The 26666-nt window shown below is 50.6% G+C and overlaps 1 protein-coding gene across 1 annotated transcript in view; it reads right to left on the bottom strand.

Moving 5' to 3' along the window:
- The window catches only part of IGF2R (insulin like growth factor 2 receptor), a 1674612-nt gene that overhangs the window by 145435 nt on the left and 1502511 nt on the right, over positions 1 to 26666 (bottom strand). The window contains exon 41 of the mRNA XM_085611652.1: positions 1930 to 2066. Within this exon, the coding sequence (XP_085467778.1) occupies positions 1930 to 2066 (137 nt within the window). The remainder of the gene's footprint in view (positions 1 to 1929; positions 2067 to 26666) is intronic.

Genomic DNA, 26666 nt, shown 5'->3' with positions numbered 1-26666 from the left:
GTGTTGTAATGTGCCCGAGTTGTCGCACTGAGGGTGAGCTACCAAATAACAATATATACTGTGTCACCTTGCGAGATAAAGTACCCACGAATTATGTGTATGTTTTATTACAAAACCTAACAAAAATAAATAAAAAGAAAAATGACCACAACTTATTTCTGTGGCCGCAGGTTGCTTTTACCACTGCTTGCTTAACTACAGCAACTGCTAACACATAAGACTTTTTAATCCAGGCCCCATGTCACAAAGGTGACGACTGGGCACCACCTGTTTAATACACTCCTTGGGCATGCGTTGTGCTGGTTTACTCTGTATGAGGCACCATCAGTCAAACATACCGAATACACAGTTTCCCCTTTTTGACCCACTGTAAAAGCCCTGGTAGAGCTTCGGAAGGAGGCTAGGTTGTGTCATGGTACTTCAGTGTTGGGTTCTTGACATGGACAGAGTTCAGAGTGAGATAGGAGGAATTAGCAGGGGACAAACAACTATTGCAAGAGAGGGATATAGCACCTAAGTGTTGGGGGAACAAAGGACTGTGAGGGGGTAGGAGATGGACCGAAAATTGCCTGCAATCAGGTCTGGTAGGAAAGACTGCAAAACTGTGATGGGAGCATGAGAGGAAACAGACAGTAGAGGGCAGATGAGCAAGCACCGCTGCAAGGATGAGACTGGGCATGAGGAGTGAGTCTGTCGGCTACAGATTGAGCACAGTGATGATCAGGGGCAGAACTGAACACCAATATCAGGCTGGGTGGCGGGTGTGGGTGTTCCACAGGATTGAGCATCACAGCACGTATGGAGCAGAATGAGACTTGAACTGTAATCAAGACAGGAACGTGGACTTGACAATAGCCTAATGTCATGACATAAGTAAGGGAGGAATGGGATACAGATAGTGGCCACTGCCAGTGGAGAGGCTGGACTGAAAAGCCTGACAAGAGGGGTATGGAGGAGGAATTGCATTCTGTCAGAGATCAGGACAGGGGCAACACCAGCCAACATGACCAGAGAAAAGATACCACATGTGAGCAAAGCCATATGCTGCTACAACGGACACCCAAAACTCTGCAGTCGACTTCTGCTTCCAAGTTCTGAAGTATTTGGTATTAATTTTTAATATGTAATCTAGGTTTTAGTTTAGTGCTCATGGTGATACAAGGTAATTTCACAACACTTAATCACTTCTTAGCTGCAGAGAAGCAACACAGGCCTTCTTACAACATTCAACTGAGCCCTAACCTGACTTCCACCTGAAAATTCTGTACCCGACTTATTAATGACATAGAAAAAGGAGGTCCAGATACAGGGAAAAATATTTCACCTTCTCAAACACCGCTTATGTATCTATTTGCATACAACACATTAGTGATCAATATTTACTTCAAAGGTGAGGTACTGAACTAGATGTTCTTTGCCAAAGACCCAGACAGGTAGCCTTGTGTCACTTTGTGATCTTGTAATACCATGATGTTAAGAAGGAAAGGGAAGAAGTACAGAGTGTAAAAGGACTGAAGCGTTTAGTAGATGCCTGGTTCCAGGGTCTGTTCCACGACTCAGTTTGATCAAAGATCGGTGTAAATCATAATTCTGAGCATTATGCATTAAATACTCCTTTGGTCCAAACCACAGAATAGTTCCCATAGTATATGTCACAAAGTAATTAACTTCTAGCATCGGATCTGTACAGTACACTTTGATGGCGGATTGTACATTCAAATCAGCTTCTACATTTCACATGCAACAGCAGGATGCCATTAGCATTGTAGAATATTTTAAAGAATTTTTTTTCCCGATCAAAGCTCTTAAGGCAAAACATTGGCAAAAGAAAATACAACATTTCCATTCTACTACCCGCCACACCAGTCAGAACTCTTGTTAATTGACTGCACAACATCAGATCAAGTAACAGAAGTTGCAAAGTATTACCTGATACTTTAATCTGCTGTGTATGGACTTGTCCTAAACCCTGAATGGCACCACTTTTAGTCTTTTTGCAAATACTAGCATTGTCTGGGCAGCCTGTTGGTCCTTGGTGTATTTCTTGACACAGGTTCAAGTAGTAGCTGTTAAAAGAAAGTATGATAAATTATAAGCATTTTAACTGTTGCAAACAGTACGCATACCATGCATGTTAGGTAAATAAGATGATACATGGATTCCCTGTAATATCTGTGGGATCTCAAGTTGATTATTTTAGAATATTGTTACAATAAGCCGAAGCGGCCCAGAATGAAGAAACAAACACCCTTGAAGCAGTAGTGGTAGTTTGATTTTTACCCAATAGATCTCAAGAATGCCTAAAGTCAGAGTTTTTGCATAAACATGGAGGGCAAAGGGCACTTTTCCCTTAGGATAGTCTTGTACTGGAGTGCCCAGTAGACTCAAATCACTTTACTGGCTGACATTCAGAAACACTGGTTCAGAAATGGTCGGCCATCTCACCATAAGGCAGCAGTTTTTAAATCAAAGTCTTTTTCTAGAGGTGAGAGTAGAGTTAATGTGTTGAGTGAGGGGGGTAACCGCACAAAGTTTTTGTGTGGAGACGTATATAAAAGCTATTTCTTTCACAGCAGACAGATACGAAAGGAAGAGAAGTGCTGAGCTAGTATTGAAGCACCCTGAAGTGTCCTAGCAGGCTTCTGTTAGCCACTGCATTATTTTTTCATTCTGAAATGCCTTTCTCTGCTAAATATTGAAATCAGAAATTTTCAAGGAGCAATTCTTTAATAGGCATCATGGAAACTGGAAAAAGCAAGGGTACTGGAGATCTTTAATAAACTATTGGGTTCACCTGGAGTTGTAAAGAAAGAAGTGTAACACAGGGCAGCTGATGAAGTATTTTTCTGTCTGGGAAACAAGAGTCCATGCCCTTCATACCTCAGCCGTGCTTGTGCAGAAGGCTCATCTGGCTATGGTCTGACTAGGGATCGCCGATGGTGAGCTCAACATCCACCGTTTGGAGCATGAGTGTGTACTAATGAGTCAGTGCAATGACTGCTGGACATTTACTGTGGCAGGCCTCAAATTGACAAAAATGTTGCACTGTAGAGAAAACACAGGAATTATGAAGAGGCTCAAAGGGAGTGCACATCACATAAGTCAAGACAAGATTTAAGTCCCATTGAGGCATTATGAAAGGCACGGGAGAAAACGTGTGCGTAATGCCTCTGAGAAAACGGTTAACAACCGGGGACTTAAAAAGAGAAGGCTGATCTGGAAGCCGTAGAAAGGCGGAGATGGACGAAAGATAACCTTTGATAGTGCCCAGAGCAGAGTCCTGCTAGGCTAAGGATAGAAGGAACAGAAGGACCTCAGAAAGAGGGGCAGAAATGGGATCCACAGGCTTTGCTGTGCACCATGCCACAAATTTGTTCCACCTGCAGGCGTATACCGTTTTAGTGGAGGGACGCCTGGCTGCCAGAATGACATCACAGACTTCGGGAGAAAGATCGAAAGCTGTCATCTGTTGCTGCTCAATCTCCACGCATGGAGGTGGAGGCTGGACAGGTTCGGGTGGAGGACCGTCCCCTGCTGCTGCGACAGAAGATCCTCCCGAAGAGGCAGTCGGATCGGGGGATTGATCCCCATCCTGAGTAGCTCGGGATACCAGTATCTTCGTGCCCAATCTGGAGCCACAAGGATGACTTGGGCCCGGTCGCTCCGAATCTTCTTCAGCACTCTGGGCAGAATGGTATAGGCGGAAAGGCGTACAACGGCCCGCAACTGCACTCGTGACGAAAAGCATTGCCGAGCGAGTGCCGCCTTGGAAATTCCAACGCGCAGAACTAATGACACCGCGTGTTCTCTTCGGTGGTGAATAGATCTAACCAAGGCTCTCCCCACTGCAGAAAGAGACCTTGTGCCACGTCCGAGTGCAGACGCCATTCGTGATCCATCAAGCACCGGCGGCTGAGTTCGCCCGCTCTGGCATTCAGAGAACCTGCCAGGTGTTTAACCACCAAAGTAATGCCTTGATGTTCCAGCTATGTCCAGAGGCGCAGAGCCTCCTGACATAGGGTCCACGACCCCACCCCGCACTGTTTGTTGCAATACCACATGGCGGTGGTGTTGTCCGTGAACACTTGCACTACACTTCCCCGGACAGAGGGAAGGAATGCCTTCAGTGCAAGACGGATCGCCTGAAGCTCCAAAATGTTGATATGGAGCTGGGACTCCGCCGGAGACTAGAGGCCTCTGATCTCCGCCTATCCCAAGTGGCCACCCCATCCCAGGAGGGACGCATCCGTCACCACTGTGTGCTCCGGAAGGGGAAGGGAGAGGGACCTGCCACTGACCCAATCGCGATTCGTGAGCCACCACTCCAATTGCCGTGCAGTACCCTCCGAGATCTGGACATGATCGGACAGGTTGCCCTGATGTTGTGCCCACTGGAACTTCAGGTCCCACTGCAGAGGCCACATATGCCATCTGGCATGTTGCACTAGCAGGATGCAGGAGGCCATCAGGCCCAGGAGCCGGTGGGTCATCCTGACTGAAACCCGGGATAGAGGCTGAAAGATCGGAATCATAGTCTGAATGTCACGGACTCGCTGCTCAGGAGGATAGACCCGAAACTGTGTCGAATCCAGAACTGCGCCGATGAAGGGGAGCTTCTGAGAGAGACTCAGATGCAACTTCGGCACATTGATGGAGAACCCCAGCAAATGCAGGAGGTCGGCTGTAGTCTGAAGGTGGGTGACGACTGTCTGGGGCGAGCCCGCCTTCAACAACCAGTCGTTGAGGTAGGGGGAAGACTGACACCCCTGACCTGCGCAGATGAACTGCGACCACCGCCATCACTTTCGTGAACATCCGAGGAGCGCTGGTAAGCCGAAGGAGAGCACAGCAAACTGAAAATGCTCCTGGCCTACCGTGAACCGCAGGTAGCCGGCAGGACAGGAATGAGTAAATATGCATCCTGTAAGTCCAATGCTACCATCCAGTCTCCAGGGTCGAGGGCAGCCAAAACCTGAGCCAGAGTCAACATCTTGAACTTCTCCTTCCAGAGGAAGCAATTGACGTTCCTGAGGTCCAAGATGGGGCACAGGCCCCCTTTGTACTTCTTGGGGACCAGAAAGTAGTGGGACTAACAACCACGTCCTTCTTCCGGCCCAGGAACGCACTCGATGGCCCCCTTGGCCAGGAGGGCCGTGACTTCCTGTTGGAGAAGCGCAAAGTGATCCCCGGACATGCGGTGGAACTGAGGTGGCATGGTTGGGGGGAAGTGGGGGGGTAGACTCGAAGGGGCGGGAGTAACCCCTCCGGACGATTTGCAGCACCCACCTGTCTGAAGTGACAGAACGCCAGTGGGGGAGGTGATGTTGGATCCTGCCGCCCACTGGCATGGGGTGCACCCCAAAGCTCGGACTAGGAAGGCTTTGAGGCGGATGCTGCGGGAGCAGAGATGGACTGACCCGCACGCTGGCCCCCTGTGCTGCCACGGCGGCCTCCACGCCCATGGCAGCACTGAGTTTGGTTCTGCGCAAGCTTCTGGCTGAACGAGCGTGCAGGGGCGCCCCTTCCGTGGTCACGAAAGGAACGAAAGTTAGACGTGGCCGGGCGTGTGGTGGAGAGACCCAAGGACTTGGCCGTAGCCCGAGAGTCCTTGAAACGCTCCTGTGCACTGTCTGCCTTATTGCCAAACAGGCGAGTACCATCAAAAGTCATGTCCAATAGGGAACTCTGGACATCTCCCGAAAACCCAGTGGACTGCAGCCAGGCATTGCGACGCAGGGCCACTGTTGTGGAGATCGCTCTCCCTAAAGAAACCACAGTGTCCAGCCCACACCGAATGGCGAACTTCGAGGCATCCTTCCCCTCCGCAACAGCTTGAGATAGTATAGCCCAAACCTTTTCCAGGCACTGGGGCAGTGTCTGCGCCACTGTGTCCCACACAGCTTCAGAGTAGCAGCCCAAGAGGCATGCGGTGTTGACTGACAGCAGCCCCAAGGTGGCAGAGGAAAATAACTTCTTGCCAAACTGCTCCAGCTTTTTCGATTCCTTATTCGGCGGGGCGGTAGGGAACGCACTTTGGGAAGTGGAGGCCTGAATAGCCAGGCTCTCCGGAGTCGGATGATTTGTCAAAAAGGCTGGGTCACCCGGTGCCGGGCGATGATGCCTGGCCACGTTCTTATCCACAGGCCTAGACCAGGTGCTCATCAAAACACCTGTCAAGGCCTCATTAAACAAAAGCAGAGGTTCCATAGAACTTGCAGCCGGCTGAAGCACTTCAGTAAGGAGGTTCGTCTTTGGAGTGACAGAAGGCAGATCAAGGGCCTCAGCTGCTCTACGGAGCACCACAGTATATGTGGTGCCCTCCTCCATGACAGCGGGAGGAGATATAAATCCAGGCTCAGAGGAGAGGTCAAGGCCACCTGCATCCTCCGAGTCCTCCGCCCACTCATGTTCAGACTCACACTGACATGCAAGAGGGTCCTCTGACCCCTCCCAGTCATTCCCTTCCTCCACGGCCCGAGGCACAGGCGGCAGCGGCAGGGGAGACACAGGGGAAAACAAATGCTCCAACGACGCTGGGAACGGCGCCGGGCACGGCGCCGATCTGGCTCCATGTCCTAATTAGGCTCCCAAGCCGGAGGAAAATTGCCCGGAAACTCGGGCAAGGGCGGAGGTGGGACGAATGGAACCCATGGTGGCGCCGGGAATGGAGCTGTCAGGGGCGGCGGGGCCAGAGCAGGCGGCGGAGGACCTTGCGGCGCCGGGGCCGACGGCGGCGCAGACAGAGCCGGTGGCAAGCAAGGGCCCTCAATAGGGACCACGGAGCCCGAAGGCGCGCCGGCGGGGCCCAAGGCCTGAAAAGGCTTTCCATGGCGGCAAGAAACTCTTGCAACTGGGCCAGAGTCGCCGACGGACCCGGATACGGCGGGTAGGCCACGGGACTCCTAGGCTCAGAGCCGCAGGGGAAGGACCCCTGGCCCCCTCGTCCGCGTCCGGAAACTGACGGGGGGGGCGGGGGACGTCGGAGAGCAAACACGCTTCGACTTTTTCTTCTGACGTCTCTTACACAATTACGAGGCTGAAGACATTGACCCCAAGGGGCGATGATGATGGCTCCGCGGTCGGTCCCTCGAGCGACCCCTGGACCTCGGACGGCACGGAGACGACTGCCTGGCCTCCAGCAGCTTTCGGGACCGATCCCGCAAGGCCTTCTGAGGTATGGCCAGACAGTCGGAACATGACCGGGATTCATGTTCGCGTTCCAGACAGCAGAGACAGATGCCATGGGGGTCGGCCACTGACCTTGTACGGCAACAGGCCCTGCAGGATTTCAATCCAGGCATCCCTACGTGGCACCAGGAGTCAAGACTCAAAAGAAGTAGAGACAAAAGTCTAAAAAAGTTAGTCAAAAAGTGACTAGGATACGTGCTCTAACCGGATCTGCACTTGCTGGCGCGTGAAAAAGAAAGAAATGACATCAGCGCACATGGGTGGCGCCTAAGTAGTCTCCGTTATGTCATCTCGGCGCATACGATGCCAGCGCCGGACGCAGAGCCGCATGACGCCACCTACCGACGCGCAGGGGTACTTACTGCTGACGAAAAACTTTCCGGATCCAGTCTGACGCCTGGGGATATTCTAAGGTAAGGAATCTATCACTAACGTGTCTCTTTCAGATTGTACATGCCAATGTCATCAGGGGGTGATGGCCTCGAAGGATACGACTCTACAGACTCTTCAGGCGACTCTAGTTCGAGGTCTTGCCATTGGAGCTCTGGAGTCTCAGAGTTCGACAATTCTGCATACGCTTGTTCGTCCTGTTCGGCATCTTCCCCGAAGAAGTAGCAACCTTCCTCTTCTTCCTTGATTATTTCGGGGGTTCTAAGAGGCATGGAATCTTCGGCAACCCTTTGTGTTTCGGTTTCCGTTGATCTCGGCGGTATCTTGTATTGCTTCAAGCTTTCGTCAAAGTCTTTTTTGCGCTGGAGTATATTCGCCATTTCGGCTTCTCTTCTCAATCTGGGTATCGTGTGTTTCGGCGCCAAGATTGTCCGCTTTTCGTTTCTTGACTGACGCCGCCGAGGCGGTCGTAGAGGTTTGCTTCGGTCTCTCTTTTTTCAACGCCATGGAGTCCTTATCGAAGGATACTACGGTCTGCTTTTGTTTCGATGCAGCTACCATCGCCAAATGCTTCGACGCCGAGGATTCTTTTTGTGGTCTTAAGTCGGATTTTCGAGACTCTTCTGGTTTTTTCGAGATTGACGACTCTTATCTTACCTCCTTCGAAGTCTTCCTCTCGACTTCCACGACCAACACCTCGGTGTCCTCACCTTCTGGTCCTTCGGCGACTATGTCTGCCTCCTCGCTGAAGAGGCCCAGGTCTCGCAGTGACGGCAGTGGTCCTTGGCCTGGCATATTGTAGTTTGCGCGTCGCTGTCTTTCCCTTACTCTCAACGTCTTCTGGGTGAAGACGGAGCAGGTATTACAATCGCTTCAATGATCCAGCGGCAGGCACAGGTTACAGACTGGGTGCTGTTCCTTCTGTGCCTATTTGTGGTGGCAGTTCTTGCAAAACTTGAATGGTGTCTTGTCCATTACCGCGCCCAAGGAACCCCCTGCATGCACATTCTTTGGTCGCCGAAGTTCTAGATTTTCCTCTTCTCGTCAAACTGCAGTTGTTGTCGAGTTACTGGTGGAGTTGTAAGACCCCGGTGTTCTAATCTCTGACAATTTTTCTCAGTTTTTCCCCGATTGTTCTTTTCCAACTCGGGAGCTTCTCAGTATCGATCCAGATCCAATGGCAGAAAAAATAATCTGAAGATGGCTACCAAAGGTGGGGCTTCCGGAGGAAGTCCGTCGACGTCACAGAGAGAAACCAAATGGTACTACGTCGTCCACGCCCACCAACAACAAAAAGAAGAAATACTACAATTCCGGACCCAACCACTAGATGGCGGAATAAATCACAGCATAGTGAATCTAGTAAAGATTCACGATGCAAAACCGATTTTGACTGTCCCCTGTAAATTTACTCCGCTGTGGTGTACAGTAAAGGCTGAGAGTTTACTGCAGTAAGGGCTTCTATTATCTCTCACAAAGCTGGTGATGAAGGTACATTTATTTTGATTGTATTGAAAATTACCATAAGGCTGTTCTAACATGACCTTGCAGACAACAATTAATTGTTTTAGTATAACATCCTGTATTTATTTTATGACCCAACAAAAGTCAAATTCTTATTGTGAAGGAGAGTTTAATCTTTTGGTGGACAACATCCCAGATATGGAAAACTCCAGCCTGATCATCCTCAATGGGTCTTACCAGACCTCTGAAAGAATAATTGCGAATTCTAATTCAGGACCTGAGGTGAGGATTATCCATTTTCTTGTTCCTTTATTACACTCAGTAGTCACACACCTCCCAACATCCTGCAACCGAAAAGCGACATGAACTTTCATTTTAAAATGGTAATTTCTGCAATGATAAAAGACAACTCCTAAAGAAAGAAATCTCCGGGGGGGGGGGGGGGGGGGGTCCACGGGGATATGTTGGGCAATGATGGGGAGCCGTGCGGACCCCTCGAACTAAATGATTAAACCTCGGGGAGATGGTCGTCCACAGGGATCTTTAAAGCCCATGGAGGGGGGTCCGCACAGTTCCCCTCCTAGATATAATTAAAGCCAGAGGAGGTGGTGGTCACCGGGGCACTTTTAAGTGCATGGAGGGGTCCGCGTGCTCCCCCCTCCCTTTGAATTCCTAAAAACCCATGCCCCCGTGACCTGGCCCACCCAGGAGCTTAAAAAAACACAAGCATTGGAAACTGAAATGTTCCATCGGATTTGCTGATCCACCCGTGATTTATGGTGATTTTTTTAAAATTATTTTTTTGCCCTGACGGGGTCTTTGGAGCACCACAGCACCAGAACCAGGGAGTCAGGGTATGGCTACCCTGCCTCCTTTTTTTTTTTAATCTTTGTTTGGGATTTGGCTGAGTCAGAGTTCCAAAATGGCTGCCAACACTTCCTGGTTGAAGTGTTGGCAGCCAATCAGATCTCTGCACGAGATCGGTTGGATTTGCGCAGGGTCATTGTCCCTAGATACACAAATTTGGCTTTCCTTTAATATCTCAAAAACTACTGAATGAATTCACACCAAATCACTAAAAGCATGCTTCTGTACCAAGAGCTAGCTTTATGCCAAATTTGGTGTAATTCCGTTCAGGGGTTTGAGCTGTAGTGTTGTTTAAAATCCCAATGGGAAATTGCATAGGGTCTCTCCCTTTTTCTTGGCCCCAGATTGACAAATCACCCCATTACTTTCAAGACAGCAGCTTAAATTAGTGGTGTACTAATTTTGGGAAAATTCGTCAAAAGGCACCCAAGTTAATGGCAAAACAAAAAATGCTTTTCCTATGGAAACTAGGTCATATCTATAAACTGGTGACCACCAGTTGGGGAGTTATATGCTAAATACACTGATAAAGGCCAGGGGTCCAAAATGCAATGGTCAGGTTGTTGGTCGTGTTTTTTTATGATGCCTCTGAACTCTGCCTCCCCTTAATGCCCACCCCATCCTAGGAGTGACACATCTGTCCATACAGTGAGGTCTGGTTGGGGAAGGGAGAGGTATCTGCCTCTGACCCACGCTTGGTTTGTTAACCACCACTGCAGCTGTTGTTGTGAAGTTCCCTCCGAGATCTGGACGTAGCCATCTGGTATGATCCACCAGCAGGATGCAGGAGGCCATGAAGCCCAACAGCCTCAGGGTCATTCTCACCGAAATCCGGGATAGAGGCTGAAACATCGGTATCATAGCCTGAATATCCCACACTCGCTGCTTGGAAGGATAGGCCCAAACTGCATCCAGAACTGCCCCAATGAAAGGGAGCGTCTGAGAGGGAGTCAGGCGGGCCTTCGGCACATTGATAGTGAACCCCAGCGAATGCAGAAGGTCTGCCGTAGTCGGGAGGTGAGAGACGACAGCCTAGAGCGAGCCCGCCTTCAATAGCCAGTCATCGAGATAGGGGAAGACTGGAACCCCTGATCTACGCAGATGAGCTGCGACCACCGCCATCACTTTCGTGAACACCCAAGGGGCACTGTTAAGGCCAAAGGGGGGGCACAGTGAACTGAAAATGCTTATAGCCTACCGTACACCAAAGGGAGCGTCTGTGGGCTAGCAGGATGGGGATGTGGAAATAAGCATCCTGCAAGTCCAGCGCCACCATCCAGTCTCCAGGGTCGAGGCAGACAAGACCTGAGACAATGTTGGCATTTTGAACATTTCCTTCCGGAGGAAGCGATTGAGGGGTCTAGAATAGGACGCAGGCCTTTACCCTTTTTGAGCACCAGAAAGTAGCTGGAATAGCAACCACAACATACTTTTGGCGCAGGAACCCTCTTGATAGCTCCCTTGGCCAAGAGAGTTAAAATTCCTGGCAGAGAAGCGCCAAATTATCCTCCGACATGTGATCGAAAGACTGTGGCATGGAGAGAGGAGTTGTCCCAAAAGGGAGGGAGTAGCCCCTTTGGACTATTAGCAAAACCCACCTGTCCGACGTGATGGTTTGCTAGTGGGGGAGGGGATGGTAAATCCTGCTGCCCACGGCCGTTGGTGACCCTTAAAAGTTGGACTAGGAAGGCTTGGAGGCTGCTGCAGGGGGAGAAAGGGTGGAACATCCCGTCCGCTGGATCCTATACATGAGAGGCCACTGGGTCCATTGTCCAAAGCCACACATAGGCTGGTCAGCTTGCGTAGACCGGTGGCTAGACCGGGCCGGACCTGGCTGGGTGCCCCTTCCGTAGCCACGAAAGGGGTGAAAAGCAGACTGGGGTGGACGGGAAAATGCAGCGAAGCCCAAAGATATGGGCGTAGCACGAGAATCCTTAAAGCGCTCCAGTGCCGAGTCTGCCTTGTCACCAAAAAGGCGACGGCCATCGAAGGGCATGTCCAGCAAGGTTGATTGGACATTCCTTGAAAAGCTAGATGACCTCAACCAGGCGTAGTGTCTAAGGGCTACCGACGAGGCGATCGTTCTGCCTAGTAAGATGGTGGTATCCAGTCCACATCGAATCGTGATTATTAGCTGAGTCTCTCCCATCTGCCACTGCTTGGGAGAGAACGGAATGGGCCTACTCCGGGCACTGAGGCAGCACTTGCATGAAAGTGTCCCAGATAGTATAGGAGTATCGGCCCAAGAGGCACGTGGTATTCACAGACCGCAGTGCCAAGCTGGTGGAAGAGAACATACGCTTCCCAAGATGATCCAGCTTCTTGGAGTCCCTGACCGGGGGGGAGCAGAAGGGAATGCACCCTTGGAAGAAGAGGCTTGGACCACCAAGCCCTCGGGAAGGGTGAAGAAAACTGGGCCGGCCAGAGCCGTGCGGTGGCGGCGGCCAATCGACCTTGCCACAGGAGCCCCTGCGCTGGGCTTGGACTGGTTGCCCAGGAGGACGTCAGTGAGGGCTTCGTTGAAAGGCAATATGGGTTGAGAGGAGGCTGTCGTAGGCTGAAGCACCTCTGTCAGGAGATTAGTCCTGACTGCCAATGAAGGGAGCTCTAGGCCCAAGACCTCGGCTGCCCTTCGCATCACCACAGCCTAAGACACTCCCTCCTCGGTAGCCACGGTAGGGGGAGAAAGCATGCCAAGTGTTCAGACCACTGGTGTCACCCAGGTCCTCTCTCCAGTCCTGCTCATCAAGCTGGTCTGCCAAAGGGTCCAGCTACCCCTCACCACAACCCTATGGCCGATAGAGAACACCAGGGATGAACTGGGAACAAAAGTACCCTCCGGCTTCAGATCCGATGTCGACTGACGTCAGTCAGGCTCCGGGTCCATCTCGGGGGTGAGAATGGGGACAGTGTAGGCCGGGAGCATGGTCGGTGTCGAGGGCGTTGTCGCTGAGATCGGAGCTGGGGAAGGTTGAATAGGGTCGACCGGCATCGATCCAGATCCAAGTCCAAGTCTGGATCCGTGGGGGCCCTTGGGCTCCAGCACGGGAGCCGCCGGCATCGAAGGCCCAGGACCACCGACCGGGTTCACAGGGCCCGCAGGTGCGCTGGCTGAGTCGGGTGCCCACAGATAGAGTGGAGGGCTTTGCAAAATGCATAAAGTTGGGCAGGGGACGCCCCGTTTTCCATAAACAGAGGGAGGCACGGAGTCAACCTTGAAGGATGCACAGAAGATGGAGCCTTAAAGCAACGATGCTACAGATCCCGCGTTGCATCAGCCGACCGACGGGGAGAAGGCAAAGAGCGCCGTTGCTTCTTCGCTTTCTTATTGTGCTTCGACTTACCCGAGGACTTCGAAGACTTGAGAATGGGAAGAGGTGTGATGGCTCCGCAAGCGGTCTCAAGACCTCCCCCTTGAGTGAGACCTGGAGTGACGCGGAGCTGACTGCCGGGCCTCCAAGAGCTTTCAGGACCGCTCCCGCAAAGACTTTGGATTTATGGCCCAACAGTCAGAGCACAACTTCGGGTCATAGTCGTGCTCCAGACAACAAAGTCACACAAGGTGCGGGTCCGTCACAGACATCAGTTTGTTGCAAGCCTCGCAGGGTTTGAAGCCGGTCCGACAGTGAGACATCCCTCCCGTATTAGGAGTCGAAGACTCGAAAAGAAGTAAAAAAAATGTCGAAAAAAGCATAGTCTAAAAGTGGAGCTCTCTCCAGATCTGCGCCAGGCTGGTGTGGAAAAAGAAAGTTATGCTAGCGTGCATGGGCGGCATCTAAGTAGGCCCCGCAACGTCATCCCAGAGACTACACCACTGACAACAGACACGGAGTCGACCAATGCCACCCACCAACATGCAGGGGTACTGCTGAGGAAAAATTCTCCGGATCCAGTTTGACGCCTGGGGGAAATTCTAAGGTATGGAATCTCTAACTAACGGTCTCTTTCGGTTATAAAATTTAGAAAACCTTAGAAATTTATATAAAAAACCAAGGTTACAGGGACGCTATTTTTGGGAAACAACATTAAAAAAATCGTATAAATTCACTGAAAAAAACCAAAGGTTACATAGACGCTATAGTTAGGCTCAGATTTCACTCGTACAAAACCATAGAAATTCAGCCGTTATAGTAGTCTGAGCGAAGTATAACTCACACCCACCGCAATGCACTGCTAACGATCTCACATATAACATCACTCATGACATGTTCACATCCTCCGGGTTGAGCCGCCATTCATAATTTGTGAACCGTCGATGGCAGAGTTCATCTGCTCTGGAGTTTGGAGAGCCACCAGGAATATGTCCTGATGTTCCAGCCGTGTCCAGAGACACAAGGCTTCTTGATACAGGCCTGATAACCCCCACCCGTCTTGTTTGTTGGAATACCACGTGCTGGAAGGAGGGCACACACAATGGGTCTAACTGGGCTTTCAAGGAACCCACAGAATGGGTACAGGCTCAAAGTTACTATTGTTTATTTTTATTGCTGTCTCTTCTAACTGTTGCAACATAATGTGTCTATGCGCCGACATAAGATGGGTCAATACTGACTGATGCTAGTAGTATGATACGGAAGATGGGAGACAAAAGCCTGTGCCTTCAGCAGCCAGTTGTTGAGGATGGGGGTAAGAGTGGCACTATTAACACATAAAGGTACTGGGAAATGTCCCAATATCTGGAGGGTTTAAGAGGAATCCTAACCGGAGTATATCCTCCCTTCAAAATACTTTGATCACAAAAAATACCCCAATTGACCAACCAGTGGTCAGAGTTGCTAGTGTACTAGCTGTGCCCAAGAGCGGGGACAAAGGAGGAGAAAAAATGAGGGGGGCCTCTCTAGTGATAGGTTGTGCAAACCACAATCCTGTGTAGGGGAAAGAACACATTTTGTTTTAATTACCCTCACACACCCTGGTGGTGTCATGCTTCATCATCGGGTCACCCCTACCCCAAAAAGTCGGGGTGGGCTCAACCACAGTGTTGGGAGCTCTTTCGATAGATAAAGGCCAGGGGGGTTAAAGATTAAAATACCTCAGTCAGACCCCCGGTTTCCCTTTATTCTTGGGTCTGTCTGAGTCAATAAAAATCAAAAAGACGGGTCTCGTTGGAGTATTATGGTCCTAAGACCCTAGTGCCGACATGTTTCAGTCCTGTATGGCCATAAAGGTCCTGGACTTTCTTCAGGGCAAAAGGAGTACCCCCTATGTGAGGAGTAATATAGGATGGGAGGTTCCTATTCTCTCCGTGATACGAGGGCTACTCCTTGCGGTGTGTGAAATGTTAGTGTGTCTGTTTTCTGCCAACCTCCATCCAAATCAGGAGGGCTGCGCGTTACACACAGGACCGGAGAGATAATGTGGGTGGTCTTCAATTTCGATCCTCACCCAGCATCGCAACCTATTTCGGTTCCGGTCCTCGGCTCGTGCCAGTATGACCCTAAAACACCAACATGTTTCAGCCCTATCCTATCGGCCTATGTGAGGTCCTGGGCTTTCATCAGGGTGGGTAGCGGTGAAATCACTCCCTCAAAGACATGAATGACGTGTGCGTGCAATTTGCATGTGGGAAATTTAAAGAGACATACTTGTCGCAACATTATGAAGGAATTTTACAATATTTAAAGGAGCACCTGCTCCCACGGGGGCATAGGAGGGAGGCCTTGTAGTCACACATTCATCAAAGGTCCCGTCCCTGCATTGAACCACTCAGGGAGCTGAGCTGACAGTAGGTTCAATGCATTCTTCATAAGTGCTCACTGAAATACAGTTGAGCCCACCCGACCTTTTGTAGTTGGGGTGAACCCGTTGATTAAGCATGTCACTACTAGAGTGAGTGAGGGCTGTATAAAGAAAAAGGGTTTCTTTCCCTTCCCACCCACAATAGTGGGTGTATTGCCACCTGGCGTACAAACTACCCAAATTTTTCACTGTTTCCAATGGAGCATCCAGGTTCCAGATGGGATACTTTTGTGTTTTTTAGCACATGTCAGGGAGGACGTATCCCTTCAAGCCTCTTAATTGAAGACCTCTCAACCCTCCTAGGATTCCCACTTGGGTCCCCTCACTTTGTGTAAAAGGGAGTCTATCATAGACCTCAGTCTGTGACAGAAACCACAGGGCTTAAACAGGTTTGAACCCCACAGGTTTTTTTAGGGCTACTCCTGGCAGCCTGGGAGGCAATGCTCAAAAGAATTTGGCAAAATGCCAAAAAGGTTGTCCAAAAAGTGGAGTGAGATAACTCTTTCTGTTTCTGCACAGACGGCGCAGACAGAAAATAACTGATGTCAGTGCGATGGGGTGGTGCCTATATAGGCAAAACACATATCACTTCTAGCATGGATGACACTGATGTGGAGCTGAACAACCCCACCTACTAGCACACACAGGTACTGCTCAAGATTTCTTAGGTACAGTCTGATGCCTGTGGGATATTCTAAGTTAAGGAATCTGCAGCTAGATGTCTCTATCAAATAAAGTAAAGTTGTTCAGGTGGTGGTTGTTTATGGCTGCTGAGTGTAATAAAGGAGACATGGAATGCATGTCCCTCATCTCAGTGTCCTTAATATAATTGAAACTTTCCTTTCCAGTTAGCTAGGAAATATTTAATTCAGGTTTACAAGATGTGTGGCATGTATGTCACTACAGAACAAGTTACTTACCTTCGATAACGATGTATCTGTAAGAAACATTAGTTAGTTAGATTCCTCACCTTAGAATATCCCCAGGCGTCAGACTGGATCCGGAAGATTTTGTGTCAGCAATACCCCTTGCGCGTCGCTAGGCGTCGTCTGCGGCTCCGCGTCCGTCGTCGGCGTCGTGCGCCGGAATGACGTCGGAGTACTTAGACGACGCGCGCCGACGTCAGTTCTTGTACATAGCCTTCCGCACCAGGAACGCAGAGCCATGCAAGAGACCGACACTGGTGCCAAAATATTCTAGGGCCCTGAAAGGGATAACCTTAACCCTAGATGTCAGTTCGCAGAACGGGGAGGATGGGTGGGTCGGTGAGGAATCTAACTAACTAATGTTTCTTACAGATACATCGTTACCGAAGGTAAGTAACTTGTTCATCTGAAAGAAACACGTTAGTTAGATTCCTCACCTTAGAATTGATACCCAAGCAATACCAACCCCGGTGGTGGGTCTGCGAACCAAGATCACACCAGAAAGTCCTGGAGGACAGAACGGCCAAAGAAGCCATCCCTCCGGACTTGGCTGTCTAAGCAATGATGCCTGGCAAACGTGTGCAGCGAAGCCCACGTTGCCGCCTGACAGATGTCCTGCAAAGGGACTCCCCGTCCCAAAGCAGTAGGAGCCGCTGTGGCCCGAGTAGAGTGGGCGCGCAGCCCAACAGGCGGGTCCTTTTTTGCCAAGGAATAACAGATTTTTATACACAAAACGACCCACCGGGAGATGGTCCATTTGTGCACAGCTTTGCCCTTCTTTGCACCCACGTAGCCAAAGAAAAGCTGGTCGTCCACTCGGAACTGTTTTGTGCGGTCCAAATAAAAGGAGAGCGCACGTTTTGGGTCCAGACGGTGGAGCCGCTCTTCCTCTTTGGAAGGATGCGGAGGCGGAAAGAAGGTGGGCAAGGTGACAGATTGCCCAAGATGAAAGGGGGTCACCACTTTCGGTAGAAAGGAAGGACGAGGCCCAAGGACAACCTTGTCCGGATGAACAGATAGAAAAGGAGGCTTGGACGATAGAGCCTGGAGCTCACTCACCCGTCTAGCCGAGGTGATGGCTACCAGGAATGCAGTCTTAAGAGTTAGAAGACGAAGAGGACAATTGTGAAAAGGCTCAAAGGGAGCGCACATCAGGAATGTTAAGACAAGATTCAAGTCCCACTGAGGCATTACGAAAGGGACAGGAGGGAACGTGTGAGTAATGCCTTTAAGAAAGCGTGACACTACAGGGGACTTGAAAAGAGAGGGCTGATCAGGAAGCCGTAAGAAGGCAGAGAGGGCAGCAAGATAACCTTTCAAGGTGCCCAGGGCAGAGCCCTGCCGGGCCAAAGAAAGAAGAAAGAGGAGAACCTCAGAAAGAGGGCGGAAAGGGGATCCACAGCCTTTGCTGTGCAACATGCCACAAATTTGTTCCACCGGCAGGCGTATACCGTCTTTGTGGAGGGACGCCTGGCTGCCAGAATGATATCACAGACTTCAGGAGGCAAGTCAAATGGCATCAACTGCCGCCGCTCAATCTCCACGAATGGAGGTGGAGGCTGGACAGGTTCGGGTGGAGGACCGTCCCCTGCTGCTGCGACAGAAGGTCCTCCTGAAGAGGCAGTCGTACCGGAGGATCGGTCAACATACTGAGTAGCTCGGGATACCAGTACCTTGGTGCCCAATCCGGAGCCACCAAGATGACTTGGGCCCGGTCGCGCCTGATCTTCTTCAGCACTCTGGGCAGAAGTGGTATAGGCGGAAAGGCGTACAACAGACCGCAACTCCACTCGCGACGAAAAGCGTCACCGAGCGAGTGCCGCCTTGGAAATTCCAACGCGCAGAACTGCTGACATTGCGCGTTCTCATCGGTGGCGAATAGATCTAACCAGGGCTCTCCCCACTGCTGAAAGAGACCTTGCGCCACCTCGGAGTTCAGACGTCATTCGTGATCCATCATGCACCGGCAGCTGAGTTTGTCTGCTCTGGCGTTCAGAGAGCCCGCCAGATGTTGAACCACCAGGGTGATGCCCTGGTGTTCCAGCCATGTCCAGAGGCGCAGAGCCTCCTGACAAAGGGTCCACGATCCCACCCCACCCTGTCTGTTGCAATACCACATGGCAGTGGTGTTGTCCGTGAACACCTGCACGACACTTCCCCGGACAGAGGGAAGGAAGGCTTTCAGTGCAAGTCGGATCGCTCTCAGCTCCAACAAGCTGATGTGGAGGCGAGACTCCGCCGGAGACCAGAGGCCTCTGATCTCCGCCTCTCCCATATGGCCACCCCATCCCAGGAGGGACGCATCCGTCACTACGACATGCTCCGGTAGGGAGAGGCTCTTGCCCGTGACCCAATCGCGGTCCGTGAGCCACCACTGCAACTGCTGTGCAGTGCCCTCCGAGATCAAGACATGGTCTGACAGGTTGCCGTGATGCTGGGCCCACTGAAACTTCAGGTCCCACTGCAGAGCCCGCATGCGCCGCCTGGCGTGATGCACTAGTAGGATGCAGGAGGCCATCAGCCCCAGAAGCCGCAACACTAGCCTGACCGAAACCCAGGATAGAGGCCGAACGATGGGAATCAGGGCCTGTATATCCCGGACCCGCTGTTCCGGTGGATGGACCCGGAACTGCGCCCAATCGAGAACCGCTCCGATGAAGAGGAGCTTCTGAGAGGGGCTCAGGTGTGACTTCGGCACGTTGATGGAAAACCCCAGCAAATGCAGGAGATCCGCCGTAGTCTGGAGGTGGGAGACGACTGCCTGGGGCGAGCCCACCTTCAACAACCAGTCGTCGAGATAGGGGAAGACTGGAACCCCTGATCTGCGCAGATGAGCTGCGACCACCGCCATCACTTTCGTGAACACCCGAGGGGCACTGGTAAGGCCGAAGGGGAGCACGGTGAACTGAAAATGCTCCTGACCCACCGTGAACCGCAGGTAACGCCGGTGGGCCGGCAGGACGGGGATGTGGAAATATGCGTCCTGCAAGTCCAACGCTACAATCCAGTCTCCAGGGTCGAGAGCAGCTAGAACCTGAGCCAAAGTTAACATTTTGAACCGTTCCTTCCGGAGGAAGGCATTGACGTTCCGGAGGTCCAAGATAGGGCGTAGGCCCCCTTTGCCCTTCTTGGGAACCAGAAAGTAGTGGGAATAACAACCACGACCTACTTCTGGGCTCGGAACGCGCACAACGGCCCCCTTGGCCAAGAGGGCCAAAACTTCCTCGTGGAGAAGATTCAAATGATCCCCCGAGATACGGTGGTGCTGCGGTGGCATGGCTGGAGGGGTCGTCTCGAAGGGGAGGGAGTAGCCCCTTCGGACGATTTGCAGCACCCACCTGTCCGACGTGATGGAACGCCAGTGGAGCAGGTGATGGCGAACTCTGCCGCCCACTGGCGTGGAATGGGCCTGAAAGCTCGGACTAGGAAGGCTTTGAGGCGTTTCTGCCGGGGTGGATGTGGACTGACCGCGTCGTCCTCCAGTACCGCCTCGGCGGAAACCACGTCCGCGACCGCGTGCAGGCTGGTTCTGCGGCCGGTGGCTAGGCGGACGTGAGGAGGTGCCCCTTCCTTGGCCACGAAAGGAGCGAAAAGCGGAAGTTTGTGGCCGCGGGGCCGAGCGGCCCAAGGACGTGGCCGTAGCCCGGGAGTCCTTGAAGCGAGCCAGCGCACTGTCCGCTTTCTCACCAAAAAGGCGAGCGCCATCAAAAGGCATGTCCATGAGGGTGCTCTGGACATCCCCTGAAAAAGACGTGGACCGCAGCCAGGCGTGACTTCGAGGCGCCACCGTGGTAGAAATCGCCCTACCCAGCGAGTCCGTAGTGTCGAGTCCACATCGGATTGCATGGCGCGCTGCATCTCTCCCATCGGCCAGGGCCAAAGAAAGCCGCGCCCGGGCCTCCTCCGGGCACAGTGGCAGCATGTACTCCACCGCATCCCACAGAGAGTGGGAATAACAGTCCAAGAGACAGCCGGTGTTCATAGACCGCAGGTCCAAACTGAGCGAGGAGAACAGCTTCTTACCAAACTGTTCCAGTCTCTTGGAATCCTGGTCCGGAGGAGCGGACGGGAAGGAGGATTGGGAGGTAGAGGCCTGGATAACCAGACTCTCGGGGGTGGGGTGCTGGGACAGAAAACTGGGGTCGCCCGGAGCAGGGCGGTGGCGCCTGGCAACGTTCCTATCCACAGGAGGGACTGTGGAGGGCTTGGACCAGGTGCCCTGCAGAACGTCAGTGAGGGCCTCATTGAATGGCAGCATAGGCTCAGTGGAGCATGCGGCAGACTGAAGCACCTCAGTGAGGATGTTAGTCCTCACAGCCACGGCAGGCAGCTCAAGCCCAAGGGCTTCGGCCGCCTTGCGCAGCTCCACAGAAAAAGCTGCACCCTCCTCCGAAGCCACAGTCGGAGGAGAGATGAATCCAGTGTCCGGTGAGGTACACAACCCACTGGCCTCCCCCAGTTCATCTGCCCAGTCCTGTGCAAGTTGGCTCTGAAGGGCCATAGGGTCATCAGACCCCTCCCAGTCGCCCCCGTCATCCGATTCCTGGTAAACAGGAGGAATGATCGGAGCCGGTCGATAGACAATATGTGTCCCTAGCGGCGTCGGATGCGGCATCGGGCGGCGCCGCATCGGCGTCGGGACCGGACAGGGGCTGAACCGGGGATCGACGTCGACCGGAGCCGGCGTCGGGGGTGGTATCGGTGTCGGCGCCGGCGGAGGAGGCGTAACGAGGTTGACCGGCGTCGACGGGGGCCCAGGCTCGGGCCCCTCGGGGACCTGCGGCGTCTGGGCCGGAGCCGCCGGCACGCGAGGCGCGCCAGCGGGCGTCGATGGCGGGGCCAGGCTCCTCATGGCCGAGAGGAAGGCACTGACCTCCGCCGGCGTCGCGTCAGTCCCAGGGACCGTCGGGTATGGGGACTTGCGCGGCTCCTGCGGAGCCGCGGGGGTGGAACCACCCAGACCCTCGGCCGAGTCGCGCGACCGGGGAGGGGAGTCCGAAGAGTGGTGTCGCCTCTTGGACTTCTTGGAGTGCCTCGACTTACCCGAAGACTTCGAGCCAGACGAGTGTTGATGTCGAGTGCGGCTCCGCGACCGATCCTTGGACCTCCTCCTGGACCGGGATCGAGAGCGGCGCGGAGCCGAGCGGCGAAGCTCGAGAATCTTGCGGGACCGCTCCCGCCTAGCTTTCGAGGTCAGGGCCATTCAATCGGAGCACGACGCCGCGTCGTGGTCGAGGCCCAAGCAGTACAGGCACCGGCGGTGATGATCGGTCACCGACATCAGTCGGTGACAGTCGTCGCAGGCCTTGAAACCAGGCATCCTACCGGCACCAGAGTCGAGAAAGTGACCAAAAAGAGTAAAAAAGTTAGTCAAAAATTGACTAAAGGGGTAGCTCTCCCGGATCGGCGCTTACTGGCGCGGAAAAAAGAAGAACTGACGTCAGCGCGCGAGGGCGGCGTCTAAGTACTCCGACGTCATTCCGGCGCACGACGCCGACGACGGACGCGGAGCCGCAGACGACGCCTAGCGACGCGCAAGGGGTATTGCTGACGAAAAATCTTCTGGATCCAGTCTGACGCCTGGGGATATTCTAAGGTGAGGAATCTAACTAACGTGTTTCTTTCAGATATGATCATGTGTGCTAAATTAATAACCACTAACTTAAAGCCATCTAAAGATCTCCAATGTATGAGGGTGTGCAACAGTTCTATACCCTGTTAGGGGTAGGGAAGACTATGTGGCTTACTCTCCTATTTCTGTTTTTCATTTTCTTTTTCCATAGTGGATAGGTATTGCTCAAAGCTCTGTGCGCAACTCAAGTGGCATGGGGGTACAGCTTGTACATGAGGGCAGTGAAAATTGTTCATCTCCAAAAACACATACAGATGCTATACAACTGTAGCACACAAACACCTACCCTGGGATTGAAAGTTGTTGTTTTTGTTGCTTAGAGAGGTTTGAGGGATCAACCTGATACATCTATTAGTAGTAATTAAAATGCAACTCACTGTCACTGTGTCTGCTGAATCTTGGTACAGTCTGATACAGGCAAAAATGAAAGCTAAATACTAGACTGGTTTCTGAGGGTTTAAAGTTAAAAAGAGAATCAGAAGTCCAACACACTATGATAGGGCCCTTACAACAAGTGACCATGAAATTATAAATGCCTTGTTAATTTTCAGAGGACATATGCTTCAAATGTGAACTGTTAGCACATATGTTTGTACAATTCTTTGAACAGATCCTGTGTGTTACATCATTTTGATGTAGTACGCAGATACCTTACATACTTATTTATCCCAGAAAGTATTTACTCCTTTTAGGAAATAAACAAAAAAGAAACAATCTTTCAACAGGAGACACCAGTGGAATTTCTAGATATTCATAGTGAATTCCAGGGATCAAGTCTCTCCAAGTTAAAGTTATTTTACTTTCCAAACAGGATAAGAATCCAACTCAAACACAAACATACTTAACTATTCTTTAATAGAGAATGCAAACCCATATGCCAAATCATGCATCTGAAAACTCTTTTGAATTACCTGATCAACCACAATCGGGTTGGGTTGTAAAGGGGATGTTGAATTCATCCAATTCAAGATTATTTGTAGAACTTTGGGGTTGGTAGCTCAAGGTAACAAATGGTCCCTTGACACTGCCAACTTTGGGGTTGGTAGCTCAAGGTAAAAAAGGGTCCCTGAACACTGCCTTCAATACAAACACTGCAACAAACAACTAGGTGAGGATTGGAGTACTTGAAATAATCTCAGCCACTGGCAATCGCACTGGCAGCATTCTTGTCCATAATTTGTCAGCCACTATGCCACTCTACTCAGAGGCCTTATTAGGCCTCGTCATTGAGGTACAGCTTGGTTCCTGTGTCAGCTCAGAGAGAGCAAGCGACCCATGTTTGGGCAAACACTTGGACACAGTGGGTGTTACATCAAAATACAAAAGGAGATGGGAAGAATGGCTTCAAATAGTCTACATCACTGGAATCGCTCTGGGTAGCATTCAAACCATTTGTTTTTCCCACATCTAGGCATACCCAACCATAAACTGACATTTCTCAACACTTCCTTTTTTATTGGTTTCTGTTGAGTGTCAAAAATCATAATGGGCTAGCGCTCAGGTGATGTTTGTGCAACTTATGTCTGTTATTTGCAGAAACAATTACATTTAAGTGACTGCTTTCAATGCCACCTTGAAAGGACCAGGAGACAGAATACAACTACAAATAAAACCTGCAAATTTTAAAATTGTAAGTAGAGAAAGGAGAAGAATGGTCAGCCAGCTGATCAGGAAAGCCTACAGTTATATCTAGGTATAAAGTGCAAGTTCTCCCATAAGTAAACTTTCAAGAATCCTAGGGAAGAGTGCATGCTAAGTTATGACCCTATTTTTTTATTTTTATTATTCGACCTTTGCATGTGCAGCAAGATAGCTCTCTTACCACACTGACATAAGAAAGGAGGATTGGACATCCACGAGGGAACAAAAAACACTATTAAATCTGCAGGGTGGCTACTGACTGGATACATCTGGGGGGCAAGAGGCTAGGAACAAGGAATAAAATGGGAGCAACAGCCATGCAAGGTTAGTGACCCCTGTGATAAGTGGAGCTTTGATTAACAATGATATAAAACGGGAAGAAGGAAATGGATGAAGGGGGTGGGGTGAGGGGGAAGTCCCATCACAAGCTTCTCTCGCTAAAGAGAGATTGTGCAAAGCACTACAAGCAATTCTCAAGAAGCTTGAGGGGCACAGAAGCCAACTGGGAGTCAATGCTAGGGTTCTCAGGAAAGCTCATGTAGTTTAGTCCTGGATCTTAGTATCAACCCCAAGCTAGTGAAAACCTTTTTTGCTGAATTTCCAAAATGAAATAACCCTTTTCTCTAAGTATTTCAGGAACTATCACAAAAAACATGAGAAAAGAGGACAACAACGGGTAAGAAAAAAAGTGGTGGGAGTAAATGTAGAGGGCATAGCTAGAGATGCTGGGGGATAGGAAGCAGAACTTGCACTTGTATATACCTAGTAGTAGAGGTGGGGATACAGGTGTCTAAATGACAGGAACAAGGTACTAATGGTAGAGGCCGGGCACAACTACTGGGGAGTTGGTGGGGTGAAATGACTTAGTATTATTTGAGGTACTAGGATATACTAGAGGTAATAGGATGCATGTAGATGGATGTACTGTGGTATGGAATGGGTAGGAGTTGATTTGAGTAGGGACAGAGCTGGATATATGTAGGGGACTGGAGCATGAAAAACAATTTAGGGGCCATGTAAATGGCAAGTGAATGAATAGTGGAGCAGCGAAAAAAGGGGAGGAGTGAACACCTACCCCTAAAATAAGACAAAGAACTGGTAATTAAGAAGGAGGATGATACAGGGAGGAGAACTCCCCTAAAAGTGAAACAAGCGACATGTGTGCTAAAATATAAAGATCTGCAGGGATTTTTCAGACAAAAAGAGCATTTTATCAGCAAGGGTACATAGCCCTCAGAATGCCAATCATGTTAAAATAATTTTTTTTTAAAAAAAGTCAGGAAACAAATTAGTGGGGAAGATTCTCCAGAAAAGATTTCGGGAAGTCTGCTTTTTATGAGAATTTTCAAAAATTCTTAATTATTGCCTCAAATCATGGAGTTTGACATTAATCTTGGCTGTGCTGTTTATCTATGGCTTGTCAGCTGGAAGTAGAGTTTGTGTACTTCCATAAGTGCCAACATTCTGTGACCAAACAGCGGTAGGATATTTCAGGTTTCAAAAATTACTAATTACATATTAAGGTCATCGGAAAAGACGCAATATAGACTTCTACTTGTCCCCGCTTTTAAAAAATAAATTTAAAAAGTTTTTTTTTTGCTGCATGCCGGGCTGCCCGATCCCTATTAAAGTAGTAGGATGGAGTGCATAAATTTGAAGGCAGAAGGACTGCCTACACAGTAGGTCTGGCAATTATGTACTTTTGAACAGAAGTTTTGTACTTATTTTAGCATAGTGCTTTCCGTGCCCTCTGATTTTTCTTCAAAGCAAGTGGAAAACAGTGGAGACATAGGCTACTGCGTTTCACACAGAATCCTGTTTCAGGCACTGAGATTTATTATATAGTTTTTTTTATCTTCTCCAAATATTTTTGGGCAAATGTCTGACTTTAGATCGTCATTCATGGTAGGAGTATGCCTCTTTGACCCTGCATACTGTTCTATCCATGTGCATACCTTCTTTAAGATGGCCGATACATTTCTAGTTTGTTCACTTATTAGACCTTCAGTGGAATTTTTCATAAATATTGCTTTCCAGGCGGAAGGGACTTGAGTGCACGTATTCGGGATTTTTTTGTATCAGTCCGTTCATTCAGCCCGGTAGACCGTCTGTCACGTTCAGGCACCGTTTATTACCTCCGTATACTTTGTCCAACATCGCCGACATGGTTCTGTGGGCGATTTCGTAGTCCACTCTCCATGTCGACAGCATAAGGAAAGGCATGAGCCATGGCGTTTCTATTTTAATTTCACATGTTAGTACTTCCCGCGCTACTGAGCCACTGGGCCACCTCGAGTTGGCGGAGCATTAATTGGGCACTTGTGTAGTCTGCCCAATCTGCTAATAGCGGGACCCACATCGGGGGTACGTACGTCCAGCGTCTTTCTGAGACCCATCTATCCTGCTTGAGGGTCCATTTTTATTGGGAGTGCAGTGCTTTGAACTGGCATTATGGGACGATACACCATCCTGTGCAGGGACTGAGCGATGACGATTTCATTGCCTGAGACTCCTTTGGCCGGAAACTCAAGGCCATAGTGCAGTACTTGCATATAGGTAAGCGCCATTAATATTTATGACTATGCAGGGATGTATCCACCCCGCCTGACAGGTCTGATCAGACATGTTATTTATTTTTATGTTTTAGGTCAGAAATACACTCCGTCCCAAACACTCTTTACTGAATAGAACGACAAGTGAATACTTGGGCCACACTTGCATTTTCGAGGGGAGGGGTTATCATTTCAAGTCAGCTCACCCTTTACATCCAACACCATGTTTATCTCTGTTCGCTATAGAACGCGTTCAGACAGAGAGGG

The sequence above is a fragment of the Triturus cristatus genome, chromosome 6, assembly GCF_964204655.1.
Source record: "Triturus cristatus chromosome 6, aTriCri1.1, whole genome shotgun sequence".
In the NCBI taxonomy this organism is placed as follows: domain Eukaryota; kingdom Metazoa; phylum Chordata; class Amphibia; order Caudata; family Salamandridae; genus Triturus; species Triturus cristatus.
The sequence above is the reverse complement of the archived record's forward strand: the minus strand, read 5'-3'. Positions and strand labels throughout refer to the sequence as shown.